At 47.8% G+C, this 15504-nt stretch overlaps 1 protein-coding gene across 1 annotated transcript in view; it reads right to left on the minus strand.

Annotated features, from left to right (window-relative positions):
- The window catches only part of LOC100118464 (microtubule-actin cross-linking factor 1), a 133337-nt gene that overhangs the window by 52835 nt on the left and 64998 nt on the right, over positions 1-15504 (minus strand). Inside the window, exons 6-10 of the mRNA XM_031925892.2 lie at positions 2606-2885; positions 2065-2515; positions 1136-1967; positions 346-816; positions 20-262 (exon numbers count right to left, since the gene is read on the minus strand). Of these exons, the coding sequence (XP_031781752.1) occupies positions 20-262; positions 346-816; positions 1136-1967; positions 2065-2515; positions 2606-2885 (2277 nt within the window). The remainder of the gene's footprint in view (positions 1-19; positions 263-345; positions 817-1135; positions 1968-2064; positions 2516-2605; positions 2886-15504) is intronic.

The following is a 15504-nucleotide window of genomic DNA, read 5'->3' on the forward strand; positions in this document are numbered from 1 at the left end:
AGAAAAAGCAGGTACGTACCTTGATAGTAGCGAAGATCATGTTTTGTCTAAGACGGAGTTGTTTGCGTTGCCAAAGAGCCACGCTCCTCTCATATTGCCTCCTCAGTTTCTCGACGGCATCAAGAGCTTCTTTGTCAGGCGGCTGGAGCGAGAAACAGACGCCGGGCACGGGCGACTCGACTCCCTGGGAATTCTTTACTCTCCATTTGACTCGCCCGGAGTTGTCATAGAGCGTACATTGCTCGTTTTTCTCAATGGCCATCTGAAGCGAGAGATAAAGTCAAGCGACTGATCGAGCGAGAAGTAAAGCATCCGTGCGACGAATAAAATAAAGCAGAGACTTACGTTGACTTGTTTGTAGGTGCAGATGCAGGTGACCTGGATGGGCCGCGTTACCGGCTGCCTGCGCTGCTTCATGGGAACGATTACCTTTGCTTGCTCGACCAGCCCGTCAACGTGTGGGCCGTAATTATTGAGTTCGTCGCGCAGCTCCTGCATGCCTCTGAGCAGACGCTCGCCCTCGTCCAAACTGAACTCGGACTGCGAGTAAACGGTGTTCAAGATCTCGTCCCTCTTTGAGATCCACTGCTCGGCTTGCTGCACTTCCCTGAAGAACTGCTGGCTTTGGGAGGCGTGCTTGAGGTGTACTTCGAGGCAGAGGGTCAGCTGCAGGAGCCAGGCCCACTGGCTCTGTATCGCCGTCATGTAAGCTTCGATGGTCTTGGATGCCGGGTGGTGCTGCAGTACGAGACCCTCGCCGCGGTCTTGCACGGCGGAGACCTGGATCTCGCGCTTCTCGAGGTCGCTCATCAGTGACTATTTCGAGAATCATCATTAGAGAAGAAGATAGAGGGCGGGAGAGAGAGAGAGAGAGAGAGAGAGAGAGAGAGAGAGAGAGAGAGAGAGAGAGAGAGAGACGATTGTACTACTAGACATGTGACAAAAACGTGACAGCAACGACATAATAAGCGGTCTCGCATGCTTAAAAGATCGCAAGTATTTACCTCGACTCCAGAGCCATATGTTTGCTATGATGAAAGCACGAAAAGGCAAAGGTTATTGTGAGTTCGGTAAACCGGACGGGCAGATGCGACGTGGTTACAGAAGAGGAGAGGAGAAAAACAGAAAAAGTTACCTCGTAGTACTGCTCGACATTGCGGACGACGAGGTTCTTATCGCTCCAGTCGCGCGTAACCTCGGTCTCCTCCTTGCTGTTGAGCCAGACGAGCTCGCCGGTTGCCGACTGTATCAAGTCGTGGAGCGTCTCGAGGTCGGTCATGCGTTTGTTGGAGAGGGTGATGAGCTCGGTGTAGATCTTCTGGAGCTGGCCGAGGTGCTGGCTGTAGAGGGCGAGCTCTTCGCCGTGGAAATTGCTCTTGGCCTGGACGCACCTCTCGACCTTGGTGTGGAACTGCTCGATAGCCTTGTGCTCGCGCTGGTGGATGTCGAGCTCGGACTGTACGCCCGGAAGGTCCGAGCCGTAGTCGGCCTCGTTGACCTGCTTGAGCTTGCTTTTGCACCAGTCGATACAGTCGTGCAGGGCGCGGAAGTGGGGGTTGGTATCTACCAGCCGGGTCTCGTGCACGGTCGTGCGGTGCTTTGTGACGACGCGCTCCTCCACGGGGAAGGAGACGTCCGAGAGCGGCTGAACGAGCCGCTTATGGAGCAGCGAGCGCAGCCCGACCCAGCGCTGGTGCAGCTTCTGCACGCGCTTGTGGAGATCGGCCGCCTGGCTGTAGCGGCCCTCTGTCAGGCTGTGCACGTCGGCGAAGATGTTCTGGATCTGGAGCTCGGTGTTGCGGATGTCCTGCTCGAGCAGGTCGACGGCGTGCTTGGCCTCGAGTGGGTGGAGCCGATCGAGCCGCCGGGCATCCTCCTCGACGCGCCTTTCGAGCTCCTCCAGCCGATTGTCGGTTGACTTCATCTCGCGGTGCACCTTCTCGGCGAGTCGTTGCAGTCGTTCGAGTCTGCGAAAGGCGTCGCGCATTAAGTAGGTCAATTAAGTTTCACGGCATGAGCGGTCGAGTGATTTCGATCGACGCCGCCATAAGAGGCAGTACCCACCGTTTGATCTCGTCGCTGATGGCCTGGTCGCGCTCCTGGTGGAGTATCATCAACCGGTTCCAGTTCTTCTCGATGAGGTCGATGTGGAGCTCCTGCTCGATGTCGATCTCACCGACGCTCTCGAAGTACTTCTGGAGCTCGCGGAAGATGTGGCTGAGCCGCAGCTTGTCGCGGTGGCGGCTCGGCACCTCGTCGCTCTTGAACTTGGCGCTGTCGGCCGCGAGCTTCTTCATCTCTATGAGGGTAGGCGGAAAGTAGCGGTCCTGCGCCATCGACATCTTCTCGCGCATCCAGAGGTGGAGGCTGCTCGCGAGCTCGCGGTACTCGCCGAGCCGGCGCTGGGCTTCTGCGTCGTAGAGCGGGTGGATCGCCGGCGGCTCCGGGAACACGTCGTATAGCGACGATATGTACGTTATCAGAGACTTTTCGTCCGGCTCGGGGGTATCAACGTCTGTCGGGCAAAATTAGACGTGACCATATTAATCGTATAAAAACCATTGGCCCACGACGAGCGAACGAGCGGCAGCAGCATTAACGTTACCTTCGGGATCGAGAAGCCTGGTGACGCCGTACTCGCGCTCGGCGACGTAGAAGACCCGTTCGAGCCTCTCGCGCGCCTGCCAGGTGCGGGCGCTGCGCCAGTCCAGCAGGTCCGGCCGGTTCCTGTGCACGAGGGCGCTGAAGGCCATGCCGTCGCGCCACGAGCTCGTAAAGTCGCTTACGCGCACGCCTGGGTAGCGGGCCGTCGACCTGCGCGCCCATCGCAGCAGAGCCTCCTTGGCCGTCACGTGGGACTCTTGCCCGACTACGATGTCGGAGATCTGAAACAAAGTTTTACGTCTCATTATGATGCTTTTGTAGGCTGCTGGAAAACCACAAGCGAAAGACGAAAAAAAGAGATAGAGCATGAGATTGAGAGCTGATCGATCGGCGCAGTACCGGCGTCCGGCACCGGCAGCGAATCATATAGTTGCGCAAGCTGCCCGAGTCACTTTCTGCGATGCCGTCTGCTCGTCGCCTTATGCGGAACGAGTCTCGAGCGGTGCGGAGAGCGCAACATTGCCATAAATGCGAGCGAGCGCGCGCTCTATACTGCGGGACGACAGCGCGAGTGGCGACAAGCGCGTGAGGCAACGCGACGCCTCGAATCGAAAAAATCGTACAGCTATTCGGAACACCGACGCGGTATTATCGACGCGCACGTTTGTATCAGCTGACTCGAGAAACTGAGAACAACGCGAAGTAAACAGACACACTCAGAGAAATATCCCATTGCGGAAAAAAGAATCATTTTGATTCAAAAGGGAAATAATCTTGATTATATTTCCAAAATGCAGTCTTCTTGAACCAAAAGGAAAAATATTTTCGTACAAGATCCGCTTGCATTAAACGGATTCCTTTGCTGACAAATGGAAAAAATTGAGCACTACAAATTCTATTTTTCTGAAAAGGTATAATTTTGTCTCAAGCGGAGAAAAAAATTTAATTTAAAAAATGTCAATAGATAATAATTCTACAACCAAATTATTCTTTTCGAAGAAAAAAGAAAATCTTTCGCTGCGAAATTGTATTGCTTAAATTATTATCGTTTTACTATATGCTTTCCCTAAAATATTTCTTTCTGAGTCAAATGGATCGTTTTTTATGACAAGAGGATATGGGGTTTCACAATTTTAATCTAAGCTTACACCAAAATAATTTTTTTTTGAGCCAAAAAAATCGGAATTCGAGTCAAGAAGATTCCTTTTAGTTTAAGATAAAAATTGCATTTTTATGAACATGGTATTTTGAATGAAAAAAAAATTTCTCTTGATTCAAAAAAATGAGTTACTGGGTCAGTATTATTTTTCTTGGCTCAAAATGAATTTCTTTCTGAATCAAATGGATTTTGGAAAAAGGATAATCCTTTTGCTCCAAGAATGTCATTTCTCTGAGTGCATATGCAACTACTCGATATAGCCACAGCGATCATAACTCGCGAAAGCAGATTCTTCAATCTTCGCTATTCAGTATTTAATCACCGTATTATACTAGCATATTGTGCATCGAGGACGCAAAGTCGGGTTTTTCAGGCCAAGTGTGGAGTTGACAGCGCACGAGGTGAAAAAGCCCACTTATAGCCTTTGGTGCACACCACATTTTAACTCTTCACTGCGTATTAAATCATGTATTAAATCCAATCTATCACGTGGAGTTGAGCTTTCTCTCTCTCTCTCTCTCTCTCTCTCTCTCTCTCTCTCTCTCTCTCTCTCTCTCTCTCTCTTTCACTATTTATGCAGTGAACGCATTTTTCACTGTTGAAATAGTGAAAAAATCACTATTTTGACACCAAAATTCGGTTTAACTTTTAGAACAGTGAAAATATGACTATTCTAATCAGTGCATCGCTAACATAAATACTATTTTGTCAAGTGAACATTTCACTTTTGAATAAGTGAATCTGATTCATTTATTCAACAGTGAACAAATGAGAGGAGCGATCCTAAAACTGAAACTCTTAAACCCACATACCCCATTCCCCCCTGCAGCAAAGTTTTAATATGAACAAAATTTTTTATAATACGTTTGAACATTGGGGGAGAGCAAGGGCAAGAATATAATATTTATTAAGGGAGATCTCTCGAAACTGATCCTTGGTAAAATCGTTGCCGGGTTTTGTATGCCGCTCTAGGTAAAAACACGACAAGAAGTAAAAATGTTTATTGACGTTATTTATAACGTCTTATGTGAGAAAAAATATATCATGAAACTATCCTGATAATATCTGAAAAATATTTGGCCAGGAGAAAGTAAGATTACGAATCGCAAATAGATGATGTCCAGGTCTTCAGGGTCGCCGATGTCGGGATTCAGGGTTAGCATATAGAAATGCATTTTTCGTCAATGTCTCGTAAAGGGAGGCTTTTCGAGAGAAAAGGATGAAATTTTCGCCCCATACATAGGGCTCGAACATCGAATTTCCATTCGGGTAGTAAATTAAAATTTTTTTGATTTCTAGGTTAGGATTCCGTGTTTTGTTTTCGAAACGATGCGCCCTTCCTACAACTCCATAAAGCTAGTGAATGGCGTCTACAAGTAAGCCTTTTACAAAAATCTACGGAGCGCAGTTCCTAAAGTCCGTCATCGCCGACCCCGAACACCTAGACAGCATTTACGAGGGATTCTCACGCCTAGACACGAAAAACTATGTAGCGTACTAGATAGCTGCATACTTGAGGCATTTATTTATTCGTGAAGCGATCGCCCGAAAATATAACCTCTAATTGAAGAGCTCTCGGTGCTTATGGGATAGGTGGATTTGAGGTTTTGTTTTTAGATGAAAAATTATCACCTCCGCTTGCTTTCTTTCTATGTGCTGCGTATAAAAACCGAAGCTCGAGGTATACTATGCTATTATTTATGAATTGCCGTTATTCGTTATTAATTTTAGTTTGTACATGTTGAAGTACTTAATATATCAGATCTGAAATTTTGAACGTAATCGTTCAGTTTAGGTAAACGAATAGCACGCACGACTACCATGCTGATGACCCACGATCGATTCCCGCCGCCGACAAAAAATTTAATTTAATTTCTTTGTTTATAAATAATGTAATAAATAATAAAGAAAGAAATTAATTTTTTTGTTCATCAGTGTACATTTCTGATCGATTTATAATACGACATTTTCACCGATTTAAGCAGTGACCGTTTCACTAATTCATTCAGTGAATAGTCACTATTTGGCAGTTGCATACTTTTCACTGTATAAATTAGCGCATAGGCACTATCAATCAGTGAAATTTCACTATTTTACACGAGGAGAGAGAGAGAGAGAGAGAGAGAGAGAGAGAGAGAGAGAGAGAGAGAGAGAGAGAGAGAGAGAGAAAGAGTATGCATTTTTTTCTCTAGTTCACTTCCAACGTATTAAAAATTGCAAAAAGATATAATTACCGTTTTAAGTATAAATATTTTCGAAATACAATAGCTTAGAAGTGAAAAAAAGAAAATAAACATAGCCATCAAAGTATTATATTGTAAAGGATCGTTTTTGGCAATGGCATAAAGCAAATTAATAAAATGAAGCTGCGAAAAAACGAGAGCAAAACTTGCGAAGGCAACGCGCAAGGAACAGCGCTACTCATAATTATTTCGTATTCAAACTTCAACCTTCTGTATAATTTTGGATATGAAAAAGTTAACGGATAAATTATTATAATAACTTTGCCAACAATGATGAAGGTTCACCAATCGAACTGCGAGACGCATTTCAAATGTGCTACTTGAATAATGGCAACGCACTCATGTGACTGTCGGGCGACGACCCAACACTCTTGCGTCGATAAACTTTTTCGAAGCTCTTTACACTCAGAGAAATATCCCATTGCGGAAAAAAGAATCCTTTCGATTAAAAAATAAACAATCTTGATTACACTGTCAAAAGGCAGTCTTTTTGAACCAAAAGGAAAAATATTTTCGTACAAGATCTGTTTGCTTTAAAAGTATTCCTCTGCTCACAAATTTAAAAAATTGAGCACTACAAATTCTATTTTTCTCAAAAGGAATAATTTTGTCTCAAGCGGAAAAGAAAATTAATTTAAAAATGTCAACAGATAATAATCCTATAACCAAATTATTCAAATATTGTACAGTATATTACTCAAATTATTATCGTTTTACTGTATGCTTTCCCTAAAACGTTTCTTTATGAGACAAATTGATCGTTTTTTATGCCAAGAGGATATGGGGTTTCGCAATTTCAATGTAAACTTACACCAAAATAATTCTTTATAAGCCAAATAAATCGATATTTGAGTCAAGAAGTTTCCTTTTAGTCAAAGATGAAAATTGCATTTGGATGATCATGGTATTTAGAATGAACAAAAATTTCTCTTGATTAAAAAAAAATAAGTTATTGAGTCAGTATTATTTTTCTTGGCTCCAAATGAATTTCTTTCTGAATCAAATGGATTTTGGAAAAAAAATCCTTTTGCTCCAAGAATATTATTCCTCTGAGTGTAAAAGTTTAACTTTTGTCCCGCAAATTTTACTTTTGCCCCGCAAACAGGTCTACGGAAAAAGTATGCTACTTTTGCCCCGATTGTCGGGTGTGGAATCAAATTTTTGGTGATTTTAAGAATATTTAAATTTTTGGAAAAATTAATAATAGTACACCCAAAAAAATGTCCTTTTGGATCAAGAGGAAATAATCTTAAAAGGATTCTCATTAAATCAAAAGGAATCCATTTGAATCAAACGGAATCCCTTTATTTCAAAATGATTTTAATTTTGGGTCCTAAATTAAGATTATTATTTCCTCTTGATCCAAAAGGACATTTTTTTGGGTGTACATTATGTAACAAGGGAGTAAAGTCGATGATTATTCCCGCGGGTGAAAGTTTAAAAGTAAATCACCCGAGGGAATAATCGACTTTACTCTCATGTTACATACACTGAAAAAAAAACTCATCCATTTTAACTGAAATTGCACCAGTAATCCGTCATTGTACGAAGACTAACCAAAATTACCGTAGAGTTCAGTAGTTTTAAAGAATCAGTTCGGTCGTTTTTGCTGGTGTCCCGCGTAAGCGACCAATTTTACGAGTCGCGACTCGCCAAAACTACCAGTGGCACACCGTTGTTCTTACTGAACAGTCGTTACGGTGACAGAACGGTTAAAACTATACCGGACTTCACAGAAAACTCGGACTACAGCAGAAATGACTGTGTTTTTTTGCAGTGTATAGTGCTTTATTCAGGACTGTTAATTTATGATTTTCTAAATCTTTAAATTTTCAAAATTGTTTAAAAATTTTCAAAATTAAAAAAAAATTTAAGATAATTTTCCGGATTTTGCGGGAATAAAATGCTACTTTTGCCCCGCTTTTCAGGGAATAAAGTGGCTATTATAGTTCAGTCGTAAATAAAAACTTTTAATTTTGAAAACTGAAAATCTTGAAAAATTTATAAATTTTTAAAATTTAGCTTGTATTAATAGTGGACGTGGAGATCCCACTTTTCAAAACAACAAAGTGGCTACACAGTCAAGTCGTGAATAATAGTATATTGCGTGCCAAGGGCGTAAAGGGGGCTTTTTTGGATCGAGTGTGGAGATGGCACAAGACGAGTCTAGGCGAGGGCGTGTACGAGCCACAGACGAGTCTTTTTTTTCAATCTTTTTTTGCCCGCTTTTTTCAGGCCGGTCAAGAAAAGGTCACTTTAGGGCATGTGTTACAAAAAGTTCTAGATGCAATACACGGGACTAAAGTCCCGGATGATTACTTAAAGGATGATTACTATCGCATTTACTGCCGCAATAAACCCACCCACGGGAATAATTCCCGACTTTTGTTGCATAATGTACTATTTTTTCTCTTTTCTAGAGACAAAATTAATAATCGTTCGTTTCGGGTTATGAGTATAGGAGGAATCGGTTCTCTAAAGCTCGAAAGATTGTCTTGAAGAAAGCATTTAATTAGGTATACATCATGTATAAAGTCGAAATTACATCATCGTATTCGCCGTCTGCGTAAGGTAGAGAGCGACATACTCGGTCGTTATCGTCTGAAATTATATTTGCCCGGAGCTTGCTTTCTCATAATACAAACTTTTACTATATTCGCTCTGTGCGTTGAGGTATTTTACGCGTATTCTATATAAATTGGTGGCCGCCCTCGGAACTAAACGGTTGCAAAAATGTGTAGCTTATATGGGAAAATGACAAAAATATTTCTTATAAAATCCCTAGGTGTTTAAAGTGCTTGTAAATTTTTGTATACATCAAAGGCACTGATATTTATCTTTCAAAAAAGTTAGCGCCGGTTTAAAGCAATACCAATTTCTCACCAAAATTATTTTGTATAACTCTCCATATAAGCCAATATGTTTTAACAAACCAACAGTTCTCAGTTTTGCTGTCAACAGTGGCGCAGATAGTAAATTGTACACAAAGCAAATACGCAAGGAGAAAAGAAAAAGAAACGCGACATCGTCAGAGAGGCACTAGGAATGCACGAGCTTCTCCTCGCGCTGCGACTGCTGCTATAGGCCGAGTATACAGACGTTTACGGTGAGGCGCTGGGAGGGAGACAACATCCGCCCAACGATCATGGGATTCGAGGTGCTGCAAGGTGTATTGTGTAAAGCTCGGCTGGATGTTTCAAAACCGAAAGCATACAAGACCGCGGCGGAGCGGGTATCAGCATACGGGCAGCGGGCGCGCCCACGCCTCGCTTTGCGGCTAAAGAGGTTGCTGTCCGACTTTTTATGCGTTAGGCAGATTATGAAAATCTGCTCGACATTGATCCCGATCCCGCGTAAAAGGCAGCTGCCGAGTAGGCGCGGATCCCACGCGAAAGCCTTGATTCTCGCCGATGGTCGCGCGACGCAGGTAAGCCGAAAATGTGCGAGCGCTTTCCATCTAGATTCTTGAGCCGACCGAAGTGCAAGGTCAGCTTGCACTTCGGTCGGCGGAGAGAGAGAGAGAGAGAGAGAGAGAGAGAGAGAGAGAGAGAGAGAGAGAGAGAGAGAGAGAGCCAGTCGTCTGTTGGGCTCGTGGTATGTACAATGTACATAGTCGAGGTGAAAGGCGCGCACCTGTACCCATGTACATACGCATACATTGTGCCTCGCATATTGCGTCGCTCCGTGGAGCTCTCTCGCTCTCGCGGCGGCGGCGGCTTTTGCCGGGCCGATCGTGTGCCGCGGTGCAGTCGAAACCGCCGCGCGAATCTCTCCTTCATTTCTTACCAGCCGCGCGCAGCTCTGCACTCGCTGCTTTGCAGTGTGCTGCATTAGGTGTGCGCCTCTCTCATGGCGACAAAAACGCCAGAGAGCAAAACTAGAGCGCTAAATACATATGGGTTTACGCGCTTATTACTTCGATGCAGTCGTTATACGACGGTCTCTTACCCTGACGGTCTTGGGCTTGGGCTGGAGCTGCTGCTGGCTGGAACTGGCGCTGCTGACGTAGCGCGACTCTTGAATCGATTTTTGTTGGGCGCACTTGGACGCGTCCTCGGGTACTCTGTCCTCCTCGCCGCGCGTCAGGGTCGTTGTCTTGCGGACGATGCGCGTAACGATGCGTCGGGCGCCGTTCTCACCACGCCGCGAGGTCTTGGTCGACTCGATCGACGAGCCTGTTCACGCACATACACACACACAAACAAACAAACAAACACAGCGTTGGGTCACAGCCTCGTCCATCGCAATCCTCCTCCAGAGATTCGTGCACGCGTCCCGCGCGAGAGATAGTTATACAAGCAAGCATACAATACGGCCGCGATAAGGCGCGCGTTATCTGGCGCGGCGCAGCTGCGCAGAAACTGCACTCGACACTCGACAGTCGACGAAGCGATCTTCAAACGACTAGTAAGTACGGTCATCGCGGTACGCCGGACGGCGCGAGAGCATTCTGCATAACTAATTAAGTATATTCGAAGCTCAGCTCAGTTGTTGCCCTGTTCCCTCGCGCCCGTACCGTAAGGCGTAAACACGGCTACTTATAAGGCTTAGCCGCATAGACATGCTCGCGCGCGCGCGCGGTTGCGTAATGATTTTATTCTGACTCGCAACTCTTGGAAGCGTGCACGAATCTCCGGAGGGCCTCGAGCCCGACGACGGGAGGTCGTCGGCCGCGCGTACCTAGGACCTCGGTGGAGAGTTTGCGCTTGATGTGGATCGCCTGGACGTCCATGGCAGCGCTGCTGCTGGCCGAGACGACGTTGGCGCTGACGTTGGGGCTGACGTTGGGGCTGACGTTGTCCGCGTCGGACTGTTCTCTCGTGCCCTGGACGAAGAGCCTGCCGTGCTTGCTGAACTTGTACATGGACATGGTCCGCCGCACTCAGCTCGCGGAGCAGCTAAGTACAAGCGTCGATCTTTCGGCGATGGCGGGCTCAGGGCTGGATTATCGTCGTAGCACTGCACTGCGGGAGGGGCTGCCTCTTGATGCCTTAGCCCTCGGGCACAAAGACGGGCACAAAGTCGAACACAAGCGTCGCGGGGATGCGGATCGCGAGTTTGCGCAGCACATATCACTGCACTCTCGGCAAGGCTGCGACAGTGCGATACTGTTGCGGAAAAGCGCGGCTTCGAGCGTTCGGTCGATCGGTCGATTGGCGATCCGGCGCGGACGAGACTCGAGCGAGGAATGACGGAAGCCGGCTGTGCGCGGATAACTTATAGGCACGTGTGCGCGGGCGGCGCAGGACTATTGTTTGTTATGCAGGCTGGCGCTGCGACTGCCCGTCCGGCTCTCCGGCTCGCTGGCGCGGGCGTCTCGGCGGGCGTGCATTATGCCGCCGCCGCTGCGCGTCCGCGGCGACCTTCGTCCGGCGTGAAGCAAAAGCAGCAGCAGCACTACCACCACCACCACCACCAACCACAACAACAATAACAGCTGTGCTACGCTGCAGCGACGGCGCGGACGATATGCCCGTACTCGGTACTACGGCCGCGCTGGAGTTCCAGCGACTGTCTTGCGCCTGTCCCCCGACGCGAGCCGCGGCCGCTGCCTGCCGGGCCCCCACCTCGCTCGCCCAGCGATCGCCTCTCGTATCTCGTGCCAGCAGCTCCGACTCTGATGATGTCGTTTCGCTTTCTCTTTCCCAGTCCCCTCCGTTGCTCTCGGTTTTTCTCTTCGTACAGTTCGTGCAGTTCGTGCTTCTCTCTCTCTCTCTCTCTCTCTCTCTCTCTCTCTCTCTCTCTCTCTCTCTCTCTCTCTCGCTGTTTTATTGATGGGAGTCGATTGGCAGCAGCTATGAGCACCACACCTATGACAACCGCCTGAAATTTCGGTGATACGATCCTGCGTGTGGGTAGATGCGTAATGCACTATGCACGCTTCAAAGAGTCGAGCGCAGGTGTGCGAGTATGCGAGTGCCCGAGAAAAGCGCAACTCTTCGATGGCCTGGTTCTTGCCACTTGTAACTTGCGTCCCAGTGGCCTTTTCCAGCTCCTCTGCAGTCCGCTGCCGGGCTGATGCAGCTAGAGATTCTTGCCGGCTACTCAAAGCGATTCCACGTAATTTTGACACATGCGCCGCACACGAGCGATCGATGGGTCTCGACGCATTTTTCGAGGAAATTTCGTGTCTCACCTTCGCCCGCAGCACGACTCGCTCAGCAGCCTCGCGCTCGAGACGTGCGTGCGTCGAGCCGTTCGGAGGATTACGTTATTCGTCGCGGCCACTCGAGGGACGAATTCCAAATTTGAAGCTGAAAGCGTGACTCGCTTTGTTTGTTTCGCGCTCTTTAGATATCTACACGCGCGGCGATCCGCTCGATTCGGCGCGCCTGCAGATCAGGCCGTACATGGCCGTCCGTGCAGCGTTTCACTCTCGCGGTTTTATGCTCGCGACGACTCTCGAGAAGCCCTTCATTTTGTGAAAGTGCTGCTTCGCCCCTCGAGCGCCGCAAGACTTGATGAGCGCTCTTTATAGCCGCGTCCGGCGCGCAGGGTAGGGGCTCTGCGACAGAGCAGAATCGAAGACTAAATGAAGTAAGTATATAATACAAGCAATAGAGAGAGAGAGAGAGAGAGAGAGAGAGAGAGAGAGAGAGAGAGAGAGAGATGGAGAGAGAGAGAGAGAGAGAGAGAGAGAGAGAGAGAGAGAGAGAGAGAGAGAGAGAGAGAGAGGCGGTATTAGGCGCACACAGCGCGGAGATCCACGACGGCATGAATCAGATGCGGGAACGCGTGCGCCGTGACCATAGCAGCTCTCCCGCTCGTTCGTTCCGCGGCGTGCCCCCGCGAACAGCAGGTGCTTCCTGCGAAATTTCTCAATGGAGCTGCTGACCCATCTCACTCGCGCGGAACCCGTTAGCCGCGCTGCTCTCCAGGTGCTCCGCATGCCCCGAGTACCGGGCGAGAATAGGGAGTGCTCGGGTGTCGATTGCGAGCTGCGCGATGGTTTGTTTGTCTGAAAATAGAATATCCTCGGCGCAGCGTCGGACGAGTCGTAAATGGCCAGGGACGAGATGCACAAGGATCCTCGCTCTCCTCTCGTCGCAGCTCGGCAGTCGGCGCTGTTGCCCCACGGGCGCATTAATTCCTAAGGCCCGGCGTGGGCGCTCGCGCCTCGAGAGCGAGTTTCTTTGTATCTTCATTATATGAGCGGCTGCAGGATATATCGGGAGAACGAGCCTTCGGGCGTTACGTGTGGAAATGGACGGCTCGGACTGCGGCGTTAATCGAGGCAGCTGTTAGCTGCAATTATCGTGAATTCCGCGGCAGAAGCGCAGGTGAGGTCCAGTACGCGGCATACGTGATACGATGCACTGCATTATACGAGGTCCAGCAAGCGGCGTGCATGACAATTGACGGATCGCGAGAGGCCGCGGCTCTTACGGCGAGATGCTGCCCTCCCATCGGACGGCTCTGGAGTGCATCGAGGACGCGAAAGTCGCATCTAACAACAGCAGGTCGACGCGAGTGGGCGATTGCTCGTTTTGGCTCTTCGATGAACTTGGACTGAGCTTATTTGGGAAAGTCGCTGCGCGTCCGACGCAGACGCGTATGCAGATGAAGCTCGCGGACTTTTTTTCTCAACGGATAATCGCGAGAAATCCATCATCGCCAGCTTGTTTACGAGCATAACGGCTCATACATATGTATCGCCGAGGCGAGCCCGGTCGATTTCCGTTTCGAGACAAGCCACGATCTCGCCTTGGTCTCGCTCTCTCGGATGAGACTTACGAGCTCGTTACATTGGTTGTTCAGCTCTCTGCTGCTGCGCCGCCGCACGCTGCTATCCGGCATACCTTATACTACAACTCTCAATTGGGGCCTCTTGATTTCAGCAACTTTTTAATCGCAGAATTCATTAGCTGATCGTTGCATCACCTTGAAAAAGCAAAACGCCCGCATGCTCGAATCAATTGGACGTAGGTCGATCACGATGCAAAATAATTGAGAAACTCCGAGCAAGGACGAATTTGGTAGCCTGGCTCTATATCTAATGGAAAACTCGATCAACACGCAAATTCCGTCGTAAATCTGCGACGAATGAATAATTAATATGCTTGGATACGGGTTACAAATAATACGACGCTGGCGAGGTATTCAGCCGCGAGTCATAAACGGTTTATAAATCTCGCTTGTCGACCGAGATTTTTTTAAAGTTATTTTCAAGATTTCATGGGCCATTTAAAAAAAAATAAATAAATAATAATAATAACAATAGTAGTAGAATTAAACAAATTAATAGAAGCGTCATGTTTGACGATAAGTGCGGACATAATCCGCGTAAGGTACAGTGCAAGAGACTGGAATCGTAATTACGCATGGCGCAGTATACGCATCAGCGCTCCAAAATGGAGCATGAGCTCGTCGCTCGAGAGTCGACTTGACTGGGCTCGCGCGATCCACCGTAAGCGCTCGCTCTCTTACTTGGCTTGTCAAAATACACCGCCTTCTCCTTGTCCCAATACGGCGAAGATGAGGGATCGGAAATTCGCTGACGGCCATCGTCATCAACGCCATGCGTTCTCCCTGCACGGATGATGTCACCTCGCGAGGCGCGTATTAACGCCAGTCGGCTCAAAACAGCCCGAAAAAACGAGCGAGTCGCCCGGCACTATCTCTCCGTGTAGTGTAACGAAGCGACACCAACGTCGCGACTCGCGTAGGCGCTGGCGGCAATGTTGTCGATGTTGGCACAATACACTCAGGCTTTTTGGTGAGAGAGCTCCTACGACCTACGCCTTGTGCATACCAAACAAGTGCTTTCGGGCTACGGGCGGGCATCCCGGTCCTGCGCTCTCGAGCCGTGGCACGCGTTTCTATTCGTTCTTCTGTCTTTGCGGCACTATATTAAATGTTTGCTTGCGACTACAGCTGTGTACACGAGAGCTGAGCTTTAAAAAGCTAGGTCTTATTTGGAAAAGAAATTACATGTAACAGTACACTCATGCTTTGGCGAAAGCCCGGCTCAATAAGACAGGTAGGATTCGGTTTTTACTTTATTGAAAGCAGACCACGCCTTATTGTCTCTAGGTGTCATATACTCGATCAGTGTGTACGTGTGCGACAATCGAGATCGATCAGTTGATCAACGCAGCTCCATTTTTTTCTCGAGAAACGCTGCAAACAATTTACACAATAAGAACGTGAAGTTCCGCAAAAGAAATCCAACGATCGACCGTCGCTTTAACGAACTTAGCTTACGTCACGAGGGGATTACGTGGAATCTAATACTCGCGCATAAAAAATGCCTCGTGTATTGAATGCGTGCGTTACATATAAGGCTGAGCTGCGACGGAAGGAAAAAAAAGATAGATCTCGGCGAATTTCAGGACACGCGCCCGTACGGACGCCCCGCGTTGACATAGCCAAAGTCTGAACTGGTGCAATTACATCAATTCGAAGGCTATAATTTCTTATTTGCATACCATTATTCACGGAGAACCGTAGTATTATGACGTGGTGGAAAAATCGATCCTTATACCTAAGAAGTATCAA

The sequence above is a fragment of the Nasonia vitripennis genome, assembly GCF_009193385.2.
Source record: "Nasonia vitripennis strain AsymCx chromosome 3 unlocalized genomic scaffold, Nvit_psr_1.1 chr3_random0005, whole genome shotgun sequence".
NCBI lineage: Eukaryota > Metazoa > Arthropoda > Insecta > Hymenoptera > Pteromalidae > Nasonia > Nasonia vitripennis.